The sequence below is a fragment of the Argiope bruennichi genome, chromosome 7 (assembly GCF_947563725.1).
Source record: "Argiope bruennichi chromosome 7, qqArgBrue1.1, whole genome shotgun sequence".
In the NCBI taxonomy this organism is placed as follows: domain Eukaryota; kingdom Metazoa; phylum Arthropoda; class Arachnida; order Araneae; family Araneidae; genus Argiope; species Argiope bruennichi.
The window spans coordinates 133,521,036-133,541,542 of NC_079157.1; the positions used below are offsets into that span (position 1 = coordinate 133,521,036).

At 32.9% G+C, this 20,507-nt stretch overlaps 3 protein-coding genes across 3 annotated transcripts; all 3 read right to left on the minus strand.

The window, feature by feature from the left end:
* Positions 1 to 1,469: 1,469 nt before the first annotated feature.
* LOC129976292 (uncharacterized) lies at positions 1,470 to 9,185 on the minus strand. The gene is made up of 3 exons (XM_056089784.1): positions 9,027 to 9,185; positions 8,238 to 8,301; positions 1,470 to 1,984 (listed from the first exon to the last, which is right to left on the minus strand). Exons 2-3 carry the CDS (start codon positions 8,283 to 8,285, stop codon positions 1,691 to 1,693), a joined length of 342 nt encoding a protein of 113 aa, XP_055945759.1. The 5' UTR covers positions 8,286 to 8,301; positions 9,027 to 9,185; the 3' UTR covers positions 1,470 to 1,690.
* Positions 9,186 to 12,523: 3,338 nt separating this feature from the next.
* LOC129975589 (uncharacterized) lies at positions 12,524 to 18,471 on the minus strand. Its single transcript, XM_056088652.1, has 3 exons — positions 18,441 to 18,471; positions 16,907 to 16,978; positions 12,524 to 14,374 (listed from the first exon to the last, which is right to left on the minus strand). Exons 1-3 carry the CDS (start codon positions 18,469 to 18,471, stop codon positions 12,879 to 12,881), a joined length of 1,599 nt encoding a protein of 532 aa, XP_055944627.1. The 3' UTR covers positions 12,524 to 12,878.
* Positions 14,316 to 16,387, minus strand: LOC129976130 (THAP domain-containing protein 2-like). Its single transcript, XM_056089531.1, has 3 exons — positions 16,134 to 16,387; positions 15,721 to 15,821; positions 14,316 to 15,027 (listed from the first exon to the last, which is right to left on the minus strand). The coding sequence occupies exons 1-3, from the start codon at positions 16,287 to 16,289 to the stop codon at positions 14,913 to 14,915; spliced, it is 372 nt and encodes a 123-aa protein (XP_055945506.1). The 5' UTR covers positions 16,290 to 16,387; the 3' UTR covers positions 14,316 to 14,912.
* Positions 18,472 to 20,507: the final 2,036 nt, after the last annotated feature.

A 20,507-nucleotide genomic window follows, 5' to 3' on the forward strand; every position in this document is an offset into this window, starting at 1 on the left:
CTTCTGCACTCGGGTGCTCAGGGGTCTTTACCCTCAGAAGCTACCGCACCCCTCTCTCCCCGATCTCTTGATCTTGGTTTGAATTGGTGTTGAATCCAAGGGGGATAAGCAACAAACAACAGCTTTAAAGCTCCATATCATAAGAGAGATTGAAGTTCATCAGAACATCTTTTAACAGGTCCTCCTAAATGCAAAAAGAAAAAAAAGAAAAGAAAAGAAATTTTCCGAATAATTAATGTATATTTTTTCATGACATCTTTAGAAAGTGCAGCATTCGAAATCCATCGATCGTTTCTTTTTATTTGTGTTGGGGGTGGGTGGGTGGGGGACTGTTGACTGCAATCAAGTAAATAATTTCGAAATCAGTACCTAAAATACCTACACGAATTTTTATGCTTCAATAATACCACATGAAACAATATAAAACTAGCGGCAGTAGTCTCCCAAGAACTTTCTTGCATATTTTCTAGTAAAGGTGTTAGTTTAAGAACGCCTTGCATGATATTGGTCTACAATAGATACTCAATGTTAACCTTAGACTTGAAATTAACACTTTTTATTGAATTTTTTGTGTCATCTCTAGGACGTTTCTTAGCGATTAATCCCTTGTATGCTGTTAATAGTACCCAAAAAATTAAATTTATGTTTTAGATGTATTTTTACCAATCGACTGAAAAACAAAATTTGACATAGAAATATAATTGTAGTTACAAAATCACATACTAAAATTTTTATATTTAAGTCATTGCATTTTTTAGTTATCGCCCTTACGTGTGTCTGAGAGTGCAGACCGATAAATGATCAACCCCTTCTTGTATGTGGCTCAAAATTTGACAGCTATATAAGATTTAACCTTATACAGGTGTATAAGATTAACCCCTTAGACAGATTTAACATCTACACTATAGATGTTAAATCTGTGTTTTGAATTTTATCTATCTATTTTTTTTTTTTTCGCTTCGTAGTTATCGTGTTAACTGATATTTGAACAGCCGGAAAGAAAGACTTCCTATGAAAGGATTTTGTTCTAAATTTGATAGAAATGTAAAAATTTGTTGTAAAGACTATATACCAAATTTCATCAATCTATCTCAAAGCATTTTTGTGTTAACTTTGTCACAGACAGACAGTTTTTCAGAAATGTGACTATCGGACTCGGAGAGGTCTGAAACGTGAAGATTCTCAAAATAACGATATCGAAATTTTCAGAACCCTGTGCGCTTTTGTGCATGCGTCAGGAGATTCTATTTCAGCGGTGAGAAGAAAGATGAAAGGAGATGGTTTGGTTTGGTTATATTAACGTCCCATTTGAAGCAACACTAGGGCTATTTTGGGACGGACCTCGTCATTTTGAACCACGGTCGGATGACGAGGACGACACCTGAGCTGGTGTAATTAAAACTCTTATTTAAAAAGTTGAATTTCAATAAAATTAACTATAGGGCGAAAAATGAATGAAACAAAATATCTATATTCCAAGAGATTAAAAAAAAATCTTTATTGCAAAATCTAATTTAATGCATCAGCATGGCACCTTAAAATTTTACAATGTTTATGAAGGAATAATTTATACAGCATTTTTATACAGAATGCAGAAAACGGCATTGACTATATAATAACGCCGAACTTAAAAAAGGGACATCGCCGAAAGTGCCTTTCTGGAACTGATTTTACAAAACAGAGGACATCCCTAACGTTCATAAGAGGCATCGGGATCCGAAGGCCAATCGAGGATGAAAGTCGCATCGCCGGACGTCAAAGGGGCGGAATTTCTTGATGGGAAGTAGTCCTCCCCTGAAGCATCGGGATCGAACCTCCAGCTATTCGGATCCAAGAATGGATTCTCAGGAAGCTCTACGTCGACAGAATACCTCTCATCTGTATTACTAGGGATTGATTTTCCTGTAGAAGACTGGTGCAGAAAGGCCATTGATAAAATGGCAGTTGCCAGAAGATGGCTGAGGAGAGAAGCCATCGCTTTAGCCTGAAATGTAGAAAATATAATTTTAGATCTTTTGTTTGAAAAGCTCCTGTGAAAGTAAATCAATGTTAGCAGGAAGATTACGATCCGAAGAGAGCTTTGAGCCTCCACATATATAAGTATTCTCAATAATCGATTCTCGCCATTATGGGCGCTTTTAACTGCATCTCAACAAACATTACTTCCACCTTTCGCTCCCTTTTATGCTGTCCACCACTATGTCGTAACATGTCAAATAACTCAAAAATAGAGTTATCGAAAAATTAACAATTGGAGGTTAATTACATTTTTGAAGCTCCTCTATCTTTCAAGCTAGCATAATACAAACTCAATCTAATAAACTACATTTGTTGCCTGCCCCCTTCAATGAAAAGGCAGAATATGAAATCAATTAAACTTTTCTCGACTGGCGCGCCATATATGCATCACCAGTGGACGTCTCCCACAGCCGGGCGTACCACCCGTGTATTTCTGGAAATCGAATTCATGGGACGGTGCATATTATGTGCATTTTAAACTGGAATAATTTTTAATCGCCACTAGATGTATCCCTGTATCCATTACTTTTGAAATAAGATTAGTATTGGCATCCTGACCTTCAGTTTACTCATATTCAACCTCTCTTTGGTATTTTACTCATCAGCTGTTGCGGGGGTGGGGGATAAGAGTAATGTAAATAAACAGAGCTGGGTTGTGTAACGTTGCGCTTGATAGAATGGACTAATAATCTAAAAAGGTAGAAAAAAGACGACGTTAGGACTTAAACTTCATATTTTGAGTTCACAGTTAGGCTTAGCGACGCAAAACCCTCATCCTGGGGGATGATTCCCTTCGCGTACGCTCCGTCCCGTGCGTGCGTCTAGGATAGAGGTTTCCCGTCCCGAAAGAGTTAATATTAACATAACCAAGCTACTATTAAGTACAGCAATTGATTTTGTTATTGAATTGATTTTTAGGTTTGCATAATAATCGCATTTAGGGAATATTTTGTGCAAAACGCATTTTCCTATAATCCTAACTTAAATTTCTTTTAATCATAGCAGTTAATTTTAAATTTAATAATATTAAATGGGGTCTGCAATATACAGGGTGGTTATAATTAAACTTCCCCTATGAAAAGTATCCTTTAACGAAAATGGGGGGGGGGACGGATTGCAATGAAATTTGCTATATGGACTATACACGAGATGCTGGCACGGAATTTCGAGAAAAAAAATTAGTTTCAAAATATTTACCAGAGGGCGCCTTTTCCGGAAAAACATCAAATTTAACACAATGAACGACCAAAATGGAATACAGAAAAAATATTAACATGTATTGATTAGCTTCTGATCACCTTGTCATCAAACCACATTAAGTAAAGGTAAGGAAAAAAAATAACAGTACGCCGTTTGAGGAGAAAAACAGTTCAGTTTGTAGAAACAAGAACAGACTAGGACGAAATTGCACAAGAGCAGCAGTTGTTAATAGTGTCCAGGAAGATAAAGAGAAAGGTGCTCCATGTGACCACCCTGATTCACTTGCAAAATTTCAAGTCGATGGACAGTGTGTTCAACAGCAGGTCGTAACTGATCAGTTGTGATGCTTCTCATATGAAGCGTTATGGAGTTTCCAAAGTTTCCCGGTTTTCATTTTTATTACTCGTGATTCTTGTTCTGGATTGTTAATATTGTTTCTGTATTCCGTTTTGGTAGTTTATTGTTTTAAATTTTATGTTTTTTCCAGAAAAGACAAGAGTAAAGTTTTCCAAGAGTAAACATCATACATCAGATTTAGTATGTTTGGAATCTTTTTGAATAACATTTCTGCCTTCGTGTATATTACAAAAGAACAGAGAAAAATAGCGACTACCACAATCAAAGAGACTGTGACAAAGAGATGATTTAGGTTAAACATCTCTACCAAGAGCCGCACTAAGCCTAATCAACGCCGTCGTGCAAATGTCGATCACAAATTGAATTTTCGAAAAGAGGCTTTGAAATATTATTGCGAAATTTAGCTCTAAAATAAGGTATGTGCAAAAAGAGAAAAAAAAGTTCTAACCAAATTATAAAGCTGCATTATAGAATCAAAATGTAATGATTCCTAAAAAAAAAAAAAAAAAAAAAAGAGATTCAGGATGTAAAATTCTTTCCAATATACAGAAATTAGTAACCTGTCCACTCAAACAATCGAATGGAAATTTCAGATTTTTTTATTTGAAATTAAAAGACGTTATAGGCAATGATGGTGTAAAACAAAATGACTGTCACAGTTACGACTACAATAAAAAATTCCAAAATTTTCAATTGGCTACAAGCACATTTTTCCAGCGCACAGTTATTAGTGTACTGAAACCTCATAAATGGCGTAGGAAATTGGACCCAAGCCACAAAGTGGTCCATTACTGACCGTCCTCCTCAGCTTTACATTCGCCTATCTTCCTAATAAGCAAGGAACATTCCATCACTAAAAGAAAATCTCTGTGAAATTCTAAATATTTAATAAGATGACACTCTCAGGGAAATGAGGAGATTCATTAATACAGTTGTTTTATCTAAACGGGGAAAATGCTGCTGAATCAGTGTGAGTTTATCGGCGATTTCATAAGATAAGATGAGGTTCCTTAAAGACTTTATGTTGTTAAGCTTGCACAACTTAATAGCATAGCCGCACACTTGAGATAGGCGGTCCTGCTATGCATTACACCTAATGTGGAAGAAGAGATGCCTGCCATTTGGATATACAAATACCACAGTCGTCGGGCTTCTACACTGCATTTATCGAACTCTTCCTTTCTGATTCCAGATGTTGCGACCAGCAACAAGCGTGTGGCCGAATTTCTTTCCTCTTCCGATATAATAAAGATAACAGTTGGGCACTACTGTATCAAAGACGGATGATGTATTCTTCTAAACTGTGGAAATCCGCAATATCTGCTGCCAGCGCCTTTATTCAAAGTTAAAGCGACTGGTATCGCAATCGCATTCGCTCTCGGTCACTTGCTCTGCTGTGAAAACGCGCTCCATTACAAGTGCACGGTATGCAGCTAATGTTGAGGAATTTCCAAAATGTCAGTGTTGAAACTTTAATAACATTTTACGGATGCAAAATGATGCTCCTCTATACATTGCTGCATGTGTTCGACACACGCTGCGGTAGCACTTTGGTGTAGAGTCCTCCGTAACTTAGTAATTTCAGGGTTTTCGCAATTCCACAACTTACTTTGATGAGTTGCACTTGCCATAGGGATGTCGCCATTGTCTCAAAGAGATTGGACTTCTATCTGTTGGTACGTGGGAGGTATTTTATTTTACTCATTGAAGAAGTCGTGTCCCTTGCAATGGATCCCAGCCTACTTGGGCATTGAGAGAAACGATCAGGCTGGTACTCTTGCCTAGGATGCCAGAGCAGTGGATCCCACCCTTCTGTCTACTACTGGTCTGGATGCTAATGCCATGGCAAAGCAGAGGTTCTGTACCAATCAAAAGAAATTCTCCCTGCCAAATTTAAATTATAAAAGAGACATCATAATCACAATTGCATGGCTCAGAACAGGGCACCTGGGGGGCATGAGGATCATGCCTGATGGTTCCAGACTCCATGACGAATACAGACACTGTCCAGACGTGCAGCTGAATCCGGAACATATTTTTAGCTGCCGTTCTGTTATTTCAGCTCTCTTCAAAATTGACATTGACTGCACCAGGGATGTTCTTTATTTCGATAAAGCGAAAGATGTGGCCAGGGATGTTCTGCATGTTTTCGGCCCAATCTAATTGCCCCCGTCTCTCCCTTTTTTTCTTATTTTTTATTTTGCCGTCATTTTTCATCATGTTTATATTACTCCAAAGCCATTTATGGTTTTTAAATGTGCTCATTATTTAGTGAACAAAAAAGTATTGCCATTGCAGAATTTCGAAATAGTTTCACTATAACCGTAATTGTAAAAATTCAGTTGTTTGGAATCCTCGCAATATTCAGTGCATACTTTTAACTAACAATATCCGAAATTCTCTGTCGATTTATTGAAAAGCAGGTCGTTAGAAATTTATGTAAAAAAAAAAAAAACTTCTTCTTCTTCTTTTTTTTTTTTTTTTTTTTTTTTTTTTACAGCACACGGCATTTTACACTACAAATATGTCTCATTCCTTCTGATAGCAATATACCATTCATATTTAAATGAAATCAGTTTCCATTTCGTTTGGTCTGTAATTTGTAAATAAATAAAACCTTTGAAAAAGTTTTTTTTTTGAAGCTGAATAAATTTGATTTTAGCCATTTCTGAAAGCGGACTTCTTATTACTAAGATCTTTCTATTCGGTCAGTGTTGTCAACCAGGAAATACTGAATGGTTCAAATTCGGATTGATATAAAAAATTTTAATTTTAGATATTTTATAATTACATATTTTGATATTCAAAATTCGATCTAACATATATATCTCTCTACTATTCGAAAATTTAAAGTGATCACTCAGCTGTTAGTGATTGACGAAAACATGATGATTGTAATTATGCAATATATAATAATTTAAATTTACTTTTAATAATTTTTGTGCTTACAATTTCCTATTGCAAGCAGAAACATATAACTGAATGGTGAAGCAAACAGGAATCCTGTATTGATCAAAAAAGAATTTCAACATGATATTCGGACGTATGGAGCAAAGTGATGCGGAAGTGTAACTCCTTAGTTATTTTTATATGACTGAAATTCTAATAAGTCACCTTCGGCGACCAGCTGTTCGTTCATTTATATATTAAAAGCAAAATATCAGTCCCCAGGCATAAAAATTGCATTTATTTCGCCACTTTTTTTTTCATACGAAATTTCATGATGCATAAATCTGTCATTAATAATCAACTGTTTTTCAGGAACTCAATTTTTGAGAGGAATCTTGGGAGTATTATTTCACTACACATTGTCTATGAAGAGGGAAAATAATATCCGATAGAATCTCTCCGCCATTTCACCGATTTCGCTAATTTTTATTTCTAATGAATGCTCATCATCCCTATACACTTCAAAAAGGGTCGTCTCCCCTCTTCACTTTCATTTCGAAACATTTTGCAAAATAAAAGATCGAATCGTCAATTAGTTTCACCACTTTGCTAGCATAATCAACTATTCAGAGTGATTAATCATTATTATGTAGTCACAATCTAAAATAGTTTTTTTTTTTTTTTCATTTTTTCTACTACTTTAATACTTTCTTCCACAAATGTGTTTACACATCATAATTCTTGTTATTCAAGTTTTACACATTTCAGTATTGTTTCTCATATATATATATAGCAAAAGCGCAACGTAACGCCATATGTTACAAAATTTTGTAAAATAGAGTCGGTCGAGAGCTGTATACCGACAAAAATGGACGCTCGAAACGGCTTATAAAAAGGCTTTGGTTGCAAAAGATTTGTTTTTCATCCAAAAATATAGCTCTCATATTACGTCGAAACATTGCTCCTATGATTAGCTAAGCTCATTAATGTGAAACTTGTGACAATAAGTCTACAAAAGTTTTTGAATGCTTAAAAATGTTTAAAGAGAGCTGAGAGGACATATGGATAAAAAATATGAGGCTAAAAATAATTGCAACACAGTTAATAAAGAAAATTGGACTGTGTGAATTTTTCAATAATGGGAACTTTAACCATCATAATAAACATTTATTTTGGAGAGGGCAGGATCAAAAGATACCAATGTCACTGAAATAGAAGCGAAGCTCAAAGATAATGAGCAACTATAGTTAACCGTTATTAAACGATAACGGAAGAATATTCTGAAATTAGAACTTAGAAAATTTGGAAACTATTAAGCTAGACAATGAAGAAATAAATGAATTCATCGAAAAAACTGAGGTGTCAAACTGCTAACATAATACTGATGCTAAAAAATTCTAAAAATGTAAGCATAAATTTGAACGGCAGTTCTAACTCTTATATCCGCTTGCCTCAAATTCCATCACCTAAATTTTCAGATGTCAATCAATCAAAAATCAATTTATTAATTTAATAAGTAACAATAACCACTTGAATGATTCGCATCACTATCTTCAAGCATCTCGAAAAGGAGAATCTTAGTCGCCTAACGATCGCTTCTATTCCCTCTCTTTAATGCACGAGAAGATGGTTTTGAAAGCAAACGTTAACTGAGAGATTCATATGTTGATATATATATATATATATATATATATATGATGAATAGGAATTTCAAATAATTGTTTGATTTATATATAATTATAATGTAAAGATTAAAAAAAATAAGTACTCACAGAAATGTTGACTCCTTTATGCACCACAAGGAAAAGAAAGCAACGCATTTCTTTGACTTCAGAGCTAAAAATATTGAAGTGCTCATTAAAGAAAATTTTCAAATCAATCTGTACTACATTTAACGTAGCCTCAATTAAGATAATCATATCTGAAAAGTTAATTACTAGAGAAACCGGCATCGCTCCTTTTCATGCTAAATGTGAATAAATTTCTGACAATCGATTTTGTTTTCTTGTACCACAAATCTTTATGTGGATTTTTTTCTCATTGTGAGTATATGAAATAATTTTAGTATGATAAAAAATGGATTTGAGGAAAAGAACGGCATAAATTTTCTTAATAAAATTAATTTCATTTATATTAAATCTATGCCTCAAATGATACGCACATTTATTTTTACATCTGATAATAGTAATAGAATAAACTTCAAATGAAAGCGCAAAGAGGCAGAGCATTCAAAAAGACATGTTTTTCGAGCAAGACAAAACATTTTTGGCAAATCAAGATAAGATTTTACAATTTTTAAAAAAATTTAGATGATGTCGTCTTCTATCATTTTGCCTTGAATTTTATCGACGCATCCAATTTTTTTCAAAGAATTTTGCATGAAATTTTATAACAAAGATTGCCGCCTGTTTTGCAGCGACAACGTTTTATGAAGATAAAATATATTTAATCATGTAAAAACATACAATAGTGGGAATAATTTCAATAACGTGCAGTTTAAGTTCGAAAAAAATGTGTTGCCAAAGTATTGTACCAAATCAAAAGAATAAATAAAAACATACCTTTCTCATCCTAGACGGTTTAAACAATCCTAGTTAAAGAAAAGAAATTCGAAAATCATTTCAGCATTTAAAAAAAATGTTCCAGCTTTCAGGATTCTAAAACCGTCTTTATTTATGTTCTTTGTAAAATGGTATTTCGGAAGCAGATTTTAATATGCAGTACGTGACAGTTTAAAAGAGAAACGGAAGTCGCGAAATCGGAACAGGAAGTTAATGATTTGTCTATTTATTCCAGAAAGACTTGAAGTAACATCTAAGAATTGTATTAGTGTTTTCTAATCATTTAAAGATATTAAGTGGAAATGCACTTGTTTAAATGGGTCCTTCCGTGTTGTGTTGTTTGTTCATAGCACATCTCACATTTCTTGCTTGTAGTTATGCGTTGCAGCGTCGTGTAAGGCAGTCAAACTTGCTATTCTGTTCGCATTTATTGTCATCCGAACATCAAATATTTTAAAGATAAAATAAAGTTGTTTCAGTATTCAATAAACTCATTAAAATTGAGAAAGATATAAGTATAAATTAATATAAGGATATAAACAAATACATATAAATTTTATGCATCTAAAATTTAAATAAACGAATTAAAGCATTTTTTAGGTCTTATTTCCTTTATATTTCCTATTTGAACTATAATATGCTATACAGAACTTATAGATATGGCGTTTATGATACTTGCACATTAAAACTTTCCCTATAAACAGCACCCTGCAACGCAAATTAGGGAACAGATTGCAACGAAATTTGTATACATGACAAGCGCTCACTGAATTTTGAAGAAAAAAAATTAGTTCCAAAATGTCCACCAGAGTGTGCCTTTTCCGGGGGAAAAAATTAAATTTAATACAATAAATGTCCAAAACGGAATACAGAAACAATGTTAACATGTATTGACTACATTCAGATCACCTTATCATCAAACCACATTAAGTAAAGGTAAGGGGAATATAACAGTACGCTGTTTGAGAGAAAAAAAAGGCTTAGTTTGCAGAAATAAGAACAGGTTAGAACTAAATTGCACAAGAAGACCAGTTGTTAATCGTGTCCAGAACGATGTAGTGAAAGGTGCTGCACGTTTCGTTTGTGCCATAGTCTCTTTTAAGATTTTCATCCACAGCACTAAACATGGGTAGAGAAAGGCGACATTTACGACATTAAAGAGGCTTATCACTGGAGGCGAAACTTGGATTGTATATGAAAATGTGCATAGAAAACGCGGTGTAAGGACAATAGACCTTCAACTGTCGCAAAGCCGGGACTGCATCAAAAAAAGATTTTTGGCCATTTCATGGGATTGGAAAGGCGCAATTTTCTAGAGCTCCTTCCTCAAGTGAAACCATATATTCAGCGAAATACTGTCATTAACTGGATCAATTGGCAGCTGCCACAGCAAAAAAAAAAAAAAACGGCAATGAATCGACGAGGCGCTGTTCTTCCTCATGGCAACGCGAGACCACATATTGCATTAGTCGTAAGAGAGAAGCTCTTACAGTCTGATTAGGATATTTTACCGCATCCTGCCTATTCTCCAGATCTCGCTCCATCGGATAGTTACTTCTTTATGTCTTTAAAATATTCTCTTCGCGATAAGCGCTTTAAATCCATCAGCAAAACAAAAGCACATCCCAAAGATTATTTCTTGTCCAAAACGCAACCATTTTGGAAAGAAGGCCTAATGAGGCTTCTAATAGTGCAAAAGGGTTCTTATACAGGGTATTGCCGAATTCGACCGACAAATTCAGAAGGGTGATAGTAGGAATCAGGAGTATAAAGAATCGCCATACAACATGGGGTCCCAGACGACGTTTAATTGGTGAAAATCGCAAAAATATAGAAAGTGGGAGAGCAGTTGGAAACTGTAAAAAATTAATAAAAAAATAACACGTGGTGCTTCAACTACGAATTTTTTAAAAATGAAAGCACATTCTTAAAAGTTTTTTTTTCGTGCTGGTAATATGCGGTTTGATGATCTAGGGTCGTAAATTACTGAAAACGAAAAAATAGCTTAGAACTCATATTTGCAAAAATACTAAAACTTGAAGAAAAATTTAAGCTTTAAAATGTAAGGAATTTTATAGTCTATAATCATAAGCATATAGAGTGAGAACTGGGAAGTTTTAAAGATATTCAAGAAAAATTAAAATGTGAATCAGAAAACATCGCTGCAACATCAGTACTGATGTTCGCAGAGAGAGTTGTCAAATTCGAAAAACAAATGCAGAGCAAGGATAATAGGCATTTAGTAGAAGAAATAACCAGAAAACATAGGGCCGCAGGTAATGTTTTTCAGAGAAAATCACAAAAATAGACGTCGAAAAGATAATAAGTCTAGGAAAGAGAATGGCCCTATGAATGCGAGGATGAGGAACAAGGCACGACCTCCGTAATACAAGGCCTCACAACTAGTTTGTGACGTCACACAATTAGGATGATTGCCTGCCGTGAGCAGAATCCTGCTTTCTTCCTTGATGTGTAGGTATATTTTAAATTCACTTAAAAATAACTTACTATTCCTAATATTAAGACATGAGTCTTTCATAAAATTCAAGATTTATTTTTTCCCGTGTGAATAAAAGAAACGGCATGATAGAAAATCTTAAAAGTCCTCTATAGCGTATTGACCATTTAATAACATTCAAACTTTCGAAGATGTGAATTTATTAGATATATACATTGAGGTATTGTTAGTTTTCTTGTTTTAATAGTTTTTTTTATTTTATTAAAAGCTGTTAAAAATCGTTTTATTTTTTCCTTGAAAATATTTTTTAAAGCTTGAAATTAAATTAATCATTAAGACTTTTTAAAGCTTTTGATGATTTTTTTTATTGTAGTGACAGGTAATACATGTATTTTATAAACTAACATATAATTGTTTACTTCTCAAATTACTTATGAACTTTCAAATAAAACATTAATGTATTTAATATCAGATTTAAATTTTACACCAACTAATTCTGTTGATAAAAAAGAATTACTTTCACACCTGGTTTTTTCACATTAAGAATTGTTTTCATTTAATATATTAGTAATTCATACAATTTAATAAACTAGCTTTTATTACATCTTATTTCACATTTCAGTGCACTTATACTTAATCTGAAGTAACAGTAAAGGATAACACAAATAAAAAATCACACACTATTTGATTCATAACATTTTATTTTCAGAGACAATAACAAAATACATTTTGTTTCTTAACTTTATTATAAATTTCACACAAACAAATGAAAATAGTTATAATATTAAATAAAGTTAAAATACAAATTTATAAATAAAAGTTAATAACAATATTAAAAGAAACAATTGTGATAAAAGTCAATTAACAATTTATACTGATATTACTTGTTATGCTTGAAAATTTAATATGAAATATTTTTATCATCCCTCCTCTTTTTCAAGTTAGTAATTTTTAATTTTTTTCCTTTCTTTTTTCTGCTTTCTTTACAGCTAGGTTTTTTTTCTGAACTAAAGCTTTAGCTAAATTATCATTTTTTTTCTTAACATAATTATTTAAAAATATATTTGTGGAGCACCAAACAACTTTCCAGATAATGGAATTAAACTGATGACCTTCATCACATGCTCCACTATCACAGAATTCATTTTCTTCTAGAATAGAATATGTAAGGCAAGAAACTATTTTTCTTTGATCGCGAAGTTTTAGGAATTCAGACTCATATTCGTCGCATATTTTTTTAAAATACTGTAAAATTATAGAGCACTGCATTTAAAATATGTTCTTACGGGAAAGAAAGTTTACCCCTATCCAAATTTTTTAAATATTCATGTTCTGGGGATAATTCTATCTCTTTATCTAACTGATGTAAATATTTGCAGGCAGTAAGATTTTTTTTAAACAGAAAAAATACAATACCCTGCAAGATACATCAAAACAGGAAGGCTTTCTTGCAAATTCAAAATGTCTGTTGGTTCTACTTTAAGGTCGATGAAAGCAATTGAAGAGCTTGGATCATAATCCGGAAAGATATCATCTGTTTCAAAATTTGTAATTTTAAAGGTGCCGAAAGATTTGCTGGGAACGGACAGTTTCAACAAAGACTGAATTCTTAATTTTTTTTCGCATTCAAAGAGTTGCTGTGTTGAAATATTGTATTGGCAACCTGCTAATCTGCGATAACAGCCAAACCTACTTTCCAAGTCATCTGTTTGAAGTTTGCCAGGGAGAATATAACTCATTTTAAAATTATCTTTACAATAAGATGAAATTTCTATTAAAGCTTTGGTAGTTAAAACTAAAGCAGTCCTTGTTTCTTTTGTAAATGTCCCAGTATTAAATTTCATGTCTTCCCAATTATCAAGCCATTTTAAAAATTTCTCTAAAAATAATATCTTAATGTCCTTTTTATCAAAAGTGAATGGCTCCTGATACCTATTGTTTAAGCGTTTACCTTTATTCGGTGTTTTAACATTAACAATTTGCCACCATGTAATAATGATTTTTAAAAACTCAGACGTATCCTTAGAATAGATTAAATTTTCTCTTTCTCCTAATTCAACAAGAGCTTCTGCAACATGTTCATTAAAAATACTCAAAACCAACTGAACGTTTTGCCTTTCCATGTTTGATGGAGCAAGTGCTTTAAGACTTAATTTAAAACCATATTTAACTAAGCTATCCGATTCTAAGTTGTACAAATCTCTTATAGTTGAAAATCGAGCTGTTTTAAAGTTAGCTATATCTTTTACCTCAGGAGCCAAATCAAAATTAGGATAGAAGAAACATTTCCCATCATTTTTTTGATTTAACCAATTGTTTCTCATACACTTGAACAAATGAACAGGGTCTACAACATAGAACAGTGGTCTTTGTTTATTAACTGGATGAGAATAACAATAAGATAATTCTAGCGGATCAATAAAAAGTCCAACAGCTTTCCTATTAACTGAATTATTGTCAGTAATAATACCAATAACTGTAAACCCAATACCTTCCAATCCAATAATGATTTTCTTAATAAATTCATGCAAAATTTCCCCTGATATGGAATGCACTGGCAGAACATGAACAATATACTGGGATGCAATGCTTTTGACCATAAAAACTTGGGCACTAGAAGCAGAAGCTTCAGAATCACACGACATGCCCGTTACACAACCCCCTTTATACTCAAAATATTCTTTTATGTGAACTTCATCTAGCAATAAAGTCACAATTTTATCTTTCTCCTGCAAATATTTAAATTTCTGTTTTATGTACAACAAAAAATATGAATCTAGCTGTTCTAATTGTGGGCTTACATTATACTTTGAACACAGATGATTTATAGTATTTGGATGAGGCAGAACCAAATATCCACTTTGTCTTAGGAATTTATATGCAGATGGTGCTATAGTATACAGTAAAGATGAAAATATCATTATATCAGATGAATATCTGCGTGCATATTTATTATTTCCAAGAAAAGAAACTTGCTCCATCAAAAAATTAATTGCTTGCGAGCTAACTTCAGAATTTTCCGAAAGGGCCTTTAATAAGTTGCATATTAACTGGACTGTATCTTTTACTTCAATTTTCCCTTTTAACTCATACATAAAATTTTCTAAATGATCTAGGATTTCTATAATTGTACCTGATTTACTTATGACTAATGGAAAAGAAAAATTGCCTAAACTTCTAACCTCATGATCTGCAACATATGCATGGGCTTCTAATTTGGAAGAAATTAATAAAGAATGACTTACCTTAGGAGCTTGAGAAGTGTCTAGACAAATAAAAATTATTTCGTTTGCTTTTTGAATTACACTCCATATATTTGATTCAAAGTTTTTAAATTTTAAAATTAAATCAGAAAAAGTGTTGATTTTTTCTAACTCCTCTTTTTTTGCTATGTCCTGGAGACTGCTATTTAAAGCTGTTTTTAAGTTTTACATATCCTTACGTGTTGCCCTATCCATTGGAGTTTCTCTTCTTGCTTTTGATTCCGAGGAAAAATATGAGCGTAAATTAGGGAAAATTGAAGGTACAGCACCAGGTACAAGCCTAGAAAAAAAAAAGTGAAATTCATTAGATAAAAAAAAATTAGTAATTTTATAATGCATAAACTGAAAGCTAACGTATATTGGACAGTATTAAATAAAATCATACTATTAAATAATAAAATTTAAAATCAACAGAAACATTTATTCATCCAAAATAAATAGTTCAATATTGTGTTGGAATATCTAAAATAATTATTTATTATTACTACCATTCAAGTAATACAATATTCTACATGAATTAATCAATTGATTTTACAAGGTATGAAAAATTGATTTAAAAAAAAAGTTAACTTTTCATTACTTTTTTAAAAAAAGTTTAAGATATTTTGTAAAAGTTGCATTCATTTATAATTAAAGATTGTGTATAACTAATGATATTTAAAAATAATAAATATTAATTGTTTTATATATAATCTGATGATTTATAAACAAAAACTACATTTTCTAAACCTATATGAGCATGCAATTCATATTGTTTTACAACTATATCTAACTTTTTTACATAATATTTTAGAACAAAATATAAATTTAATTTGCTACAATCTATAGTCATGATATATATAATAAAAAATTAAGTTTTATTATTCATTAGATGATTTTAAACTTTTTTTATAAGAGTATAATAACAGTAAATCACTTAAGTACTTTGTAAGATTTTGGTGATAATTATTACATATTTCTAAAAAAAACTTACCTTTTATACTCCATTGGTACTTGAATAAGTTCTCCTGTACTGGTATTAAACGCTTCTCTAACAGTTAAAAACTGATTTTCTGGAAAATGTTTAGCACAGACCTACATATATGAAACAAATATTAGGCTTAAGTCAAATTTTAAAAATATATATATGAAGTATAATTAAAAAGATACAGAAACAAAACATTTTAAATATTAAGAACAAATTAAAAAAAGACTATGAGAAGTAACAATAAAACAAAGAAATTTTTTATTTAGCTCAAGCAAACAATACCAAAGTAATTGGAAGCATAAGCAACTAAATGTAGAGAAAACAAAATGACAGAAATGGAAGTTATACATAATTTTAAATGTTTCACAGTTCAAGAGAATTAATTAACTAAAAATTGTACAAAAAAGAATCAAACTTACCTTACTATATTTAGTTGGCACGAAATTGTCCCGCTTTATTGCAGAGATCCATGCTCTTCTAGTGTTTTCATCTCTTGGAAACGAAAATACTGAAATATTGGGGCTATTTTTCGTGTAATTACTTTTACAATTAGGAACACAGCACGCACTAGGCATCTTTATTACAATAAATTAAAATTAATATGAAAAAAAGATCAGAAAACTTTTAAATAAAACCAGTAACACATTACCCGCACTTCGCTACGCCAACATCTACCGTGACTAACCGCACTCTTTTACACCAGCTACCTTTAGAATTTTCCTGAAAATTCATCCTAACTCGTGACGTCACGGGCTGAACGCGTTGGGAGTTGTGAGGCCTTGTATTACGAAGGTCGTGAACAAGGTAATCGAGAAGAAGCCTTCTCGTATGTAAATTTTTCATTCGTTCCAGAAAAATAAAAGCAGCGAGCAAGTATTCATTAATTAGCATTGTAGAATTGATGGTCGTTATACTTCATTCGCAAACAACAAGTCAGATTTCATGAAAGTACCTATAGTGTGCTGGTGCTCCATCATGCATTAAACAAATTGTCGGTGTTCCATGCAGTAAATCAGGAGGAACGTGCTGGAAGAAAACAAGGTACTTTTTGTCGCTGAGACGTTCAGGTAGAAAATACGGAACAAATATAAGACTCTGCCCAGATGTTAATGTCGAACTTGTTTTGTAAGTTCGACGAGATGATGATGTGGGGATTTCCGAATGATCAAATTTTCGCAATCGTGTTGAAGACATCTTATCTCGTAAAGCCGGCTTTTTTTGAGTAATACCGTCTTTATTTGAGAATACTCTAGCAGAAAAGTGCCTGTGTTTCATAAAGCATCCAGAGTGCGGACTTCACTTGATTTGTGATTTTCATTGAAAAACGTTACATGCTACCCTATGTTTTCTGGTAATTTTTCATCAACTTAATGCCTACTATCCTTGCTCTGAATTTGTCTTTCGAATTTGGCAACGCTCTCTGCGAACATTGGAATTGGTGTTGCAGAGATGTTTTCTGGCTTCCCTTTTAGTTTTTCTTCAATATCTTTAAAATTCCTCAATTCTCACACTACACACTTATATCAAATTATAGAATATAAAATTCCTTACATTTTCAAGCTTTTAATTTTCTTCAAATTTTAATATTTTTGCAAATATGGGTTCTAAACTACTTTTTCGTTTTCAGTAATTTACGACCCTCCCCTAGATAATCAAATCCCCATGTTGCCAGCATGAAAAAAGCTTTTAAAAATGTGCTTTCACTTAAAAAAATTCATAGTTTAAACACAATTTGTAATTTTTTATTAATTTTTTACAGTTTCCAACAGTTCTCAGACTCTTTATATATTTTGCAATTTTGGGACCCCATGTTGTATGGTGATTCTTTATCCTCCTGATGCCTACTATCACTTTCTGAATTTTTCTGTCGAATTCAGCAACACCTTGTATAACAAAATAAATAATATCCTAAACAGTAAATATTGTGTATTCATTTCATATTAGATATAGAAAAAAATTTTATGGGACACCATAATATTATCATTTGTGGGATTTTGTATAGTCTTTTACTTATTGACTTATTATAACACATTCTGTTCTGACGTTCTCCTGAATATAATTAACTTTTGTATCATCTGTAAAGTAAAAACTTTAGCTTCGTATCCATTTATTTGTCTTCAACCAGGAAGTTATTATTATTATTATTTTCATAATTCAAAGCGTAATAACATTTTGTTTTAAAAGAAGTTGGCAGAGTTTGTTTAAAATGTAATTATCACATTTGCAAGTGTGCCCTCTATGTTAGATGCCACGATTTTATTTTTCTAATTTTCACTGGAGTCCTTTTTCTAATATAAGTATGAACCAAATAAGGATTCGGTTTTGTTATTGTTTATCCCCCTTGCACGAACGCCACTTCAAATTAATTAAGAAATTGGGGAAAGAGGGGTGCAGTAGCTTCTGAGGTTAAAGACCCCTGAGTACCCGAGGGCAGAAGTCTAACTTTCGCTCATATAAAGATGACACTCAAGCCGCGTTCGTACGACCTGTGCACACTTTCCCCTGCTTCCCTTCTCTAGCGGTTTTCCGGTGTTCTTTGATGATTTTGGACGCGATCCGGAGTTTCCCGCAAATTATTGGTAAACTGGATAGACATCAAAGAACTTCGGAAAACCGTAAGAGAGAGGAAATAGGGGAAAGTGTGCCATGACTGCAGACGTACAGCTCGTAGGAACGAGGCTTCACACACTTGCTTGCACAACGCATTTTCGCAGAGAGGCTCTTACACAGAAAGCGCACAGGGTAGAGAACAACCATAACCGAACCAGGACTCGAACCCGTGACGCCCAGATCACGGGGAAGACGCACTACCCGTAGGCCAGGACGCCGGAAAAAAATTGTGTATCATAGAATCACATCAAGACAGTATTTTAATTCCATATTTAAATGGTTTATTTGTTGTTGTTGTTCCAATTTTTTGTCTATTGTAACATTTTCATTTATATAAAATGTTTTGGTTGAATTCCGAATCACCTTTCCGAAATTGTCCGAACAAGAGAAAGTTTATCTTTGTCTTTCTTTCTTGATGAATTGATTTATTGTCAGGGCGAATACTTAGCAAGAATTTATTTTTATTCTTTCTAATTGAATGAGTAATATACAGTGTAGGATTTTAAGGCAGATGATTAAGCTAAAAAGATTTTTTTTTTTTTTTTTTTTTTTTTTTTTTGCAAACATGATTTTTTAATCCAATATTTTTAATGTTACATCGTTTCTGGGTGTCTTCTCTGCACAAGGTTCGAAAATCGAATGACATTTTTTTATGAGCAGATAAGCAAATGATGTGTAACAAAACACTTAGACACAAGAATTTTAGAATAATTGATTCATTTCCTCTGTGAGCCCAATAATACTGCATTCAAGTCAAACAAATGTGCGATAGTACTTTGGGAAATTTGTTTTACTAAGAGAACTATCGTTTGTTGAACGACAGCTATTTATAATGATAAATTGCCGTAGTGTCGAAAAGGCACCGGTGGACGCTCTAGGTATATTTAATTCTAAAATCTCTCCTAATTAACCTAGAAACACAAAACTTTATCTGTGTCATCACCATGGAAAATGATTAAAAGTCAAGAAAAATTTTCAAATTCCCTGCAAAAATGCGGAATCGGACGTGTTAAAGAAATATTTGGTTTTGATCAAAATGATATAGAAGTACTTAGACTATATATAAATTCTATATCTTCCAATAATTTGAAAAGTATTGATGTGAAGATCATTCCATACCTTTTAAACTTGCCACAAATGCGAGATTAACATATTACTTCTGTCCTTATTTACGAATCTAGAATTACATGTATTTTCTGTGAAATGGATGCAATGTTAGCACCTTATGGAATTATAAATTGAACTCTGAGGATTAAGTTCAGCAGCGAACTTTCTGCCTTTAAAACGGTTAAACTGTTTATTAGTCAAAAACAACAGTTTGAGATAGAACTCCGTTTAATAGCTATACATTTAAGAAGTTGAATTGTTAACAGCTCATCAGAATAGAAGCGCACTGGTGTCCGCACTCAAAAAAATCACAAAAACATGTGGGATACCTAACTTTTCTTTATTAATCCATATGATTCTAGGAGCAAGAGAATGGTCAAGAAAGATATAAAGATTGCAGAAGCACAAAACTGTGGCTTTGTCTGAATGCAGAAATAGTCTTAATTCATATATAGAATACGTTCTGCCCATTTCATGCCTAATCAAGGAAGGAAAACAAAATTGCTTATTAGCAGTGAAATTTTTAATAGTGAAATCCTTTATCCTTTCGGGACGGGAAGTCTCTATCCTAGACGCACGCACGGGATAGAGCGTACGCCAAAAGGAATCATCCCACAGGAAGGGGGGGGGGGGTTTAAATCGCTAAGCCTAACTTGGGGAAAAAAAATCCTCAAAAACAAAGCTTGTCCCAATGTTGTGATTTTTCTGCTTTTTTAGATTATTAGTTCATTTATAATACAAGCACATTCTTTCTCTGACAAACCACGTGCCCGAAATGTATCAGAAAGCTACGCCAAATACAAAGGAACCCAAAAAGACTAGTTACGGTTATACATTCTAGTTTTGTTTATTCACATTGCTCTTATTCCCCCCCCCCTACTCCCCCGCAACAGCGGAAGAGTGAAGTACCAGAGGCTGAATATGATCAATCTAAACGTCAGGATGCTAAAACTATAATTATTTCAAAAGTAATGGACTCTGGGTGCAACCAAGTGACATTCAAAAATTGTTCCAGTTTAGAATGCACATATGCATCATCGTCCCATGAGTTCGATTTCCAGAAATGCACTTGTGGT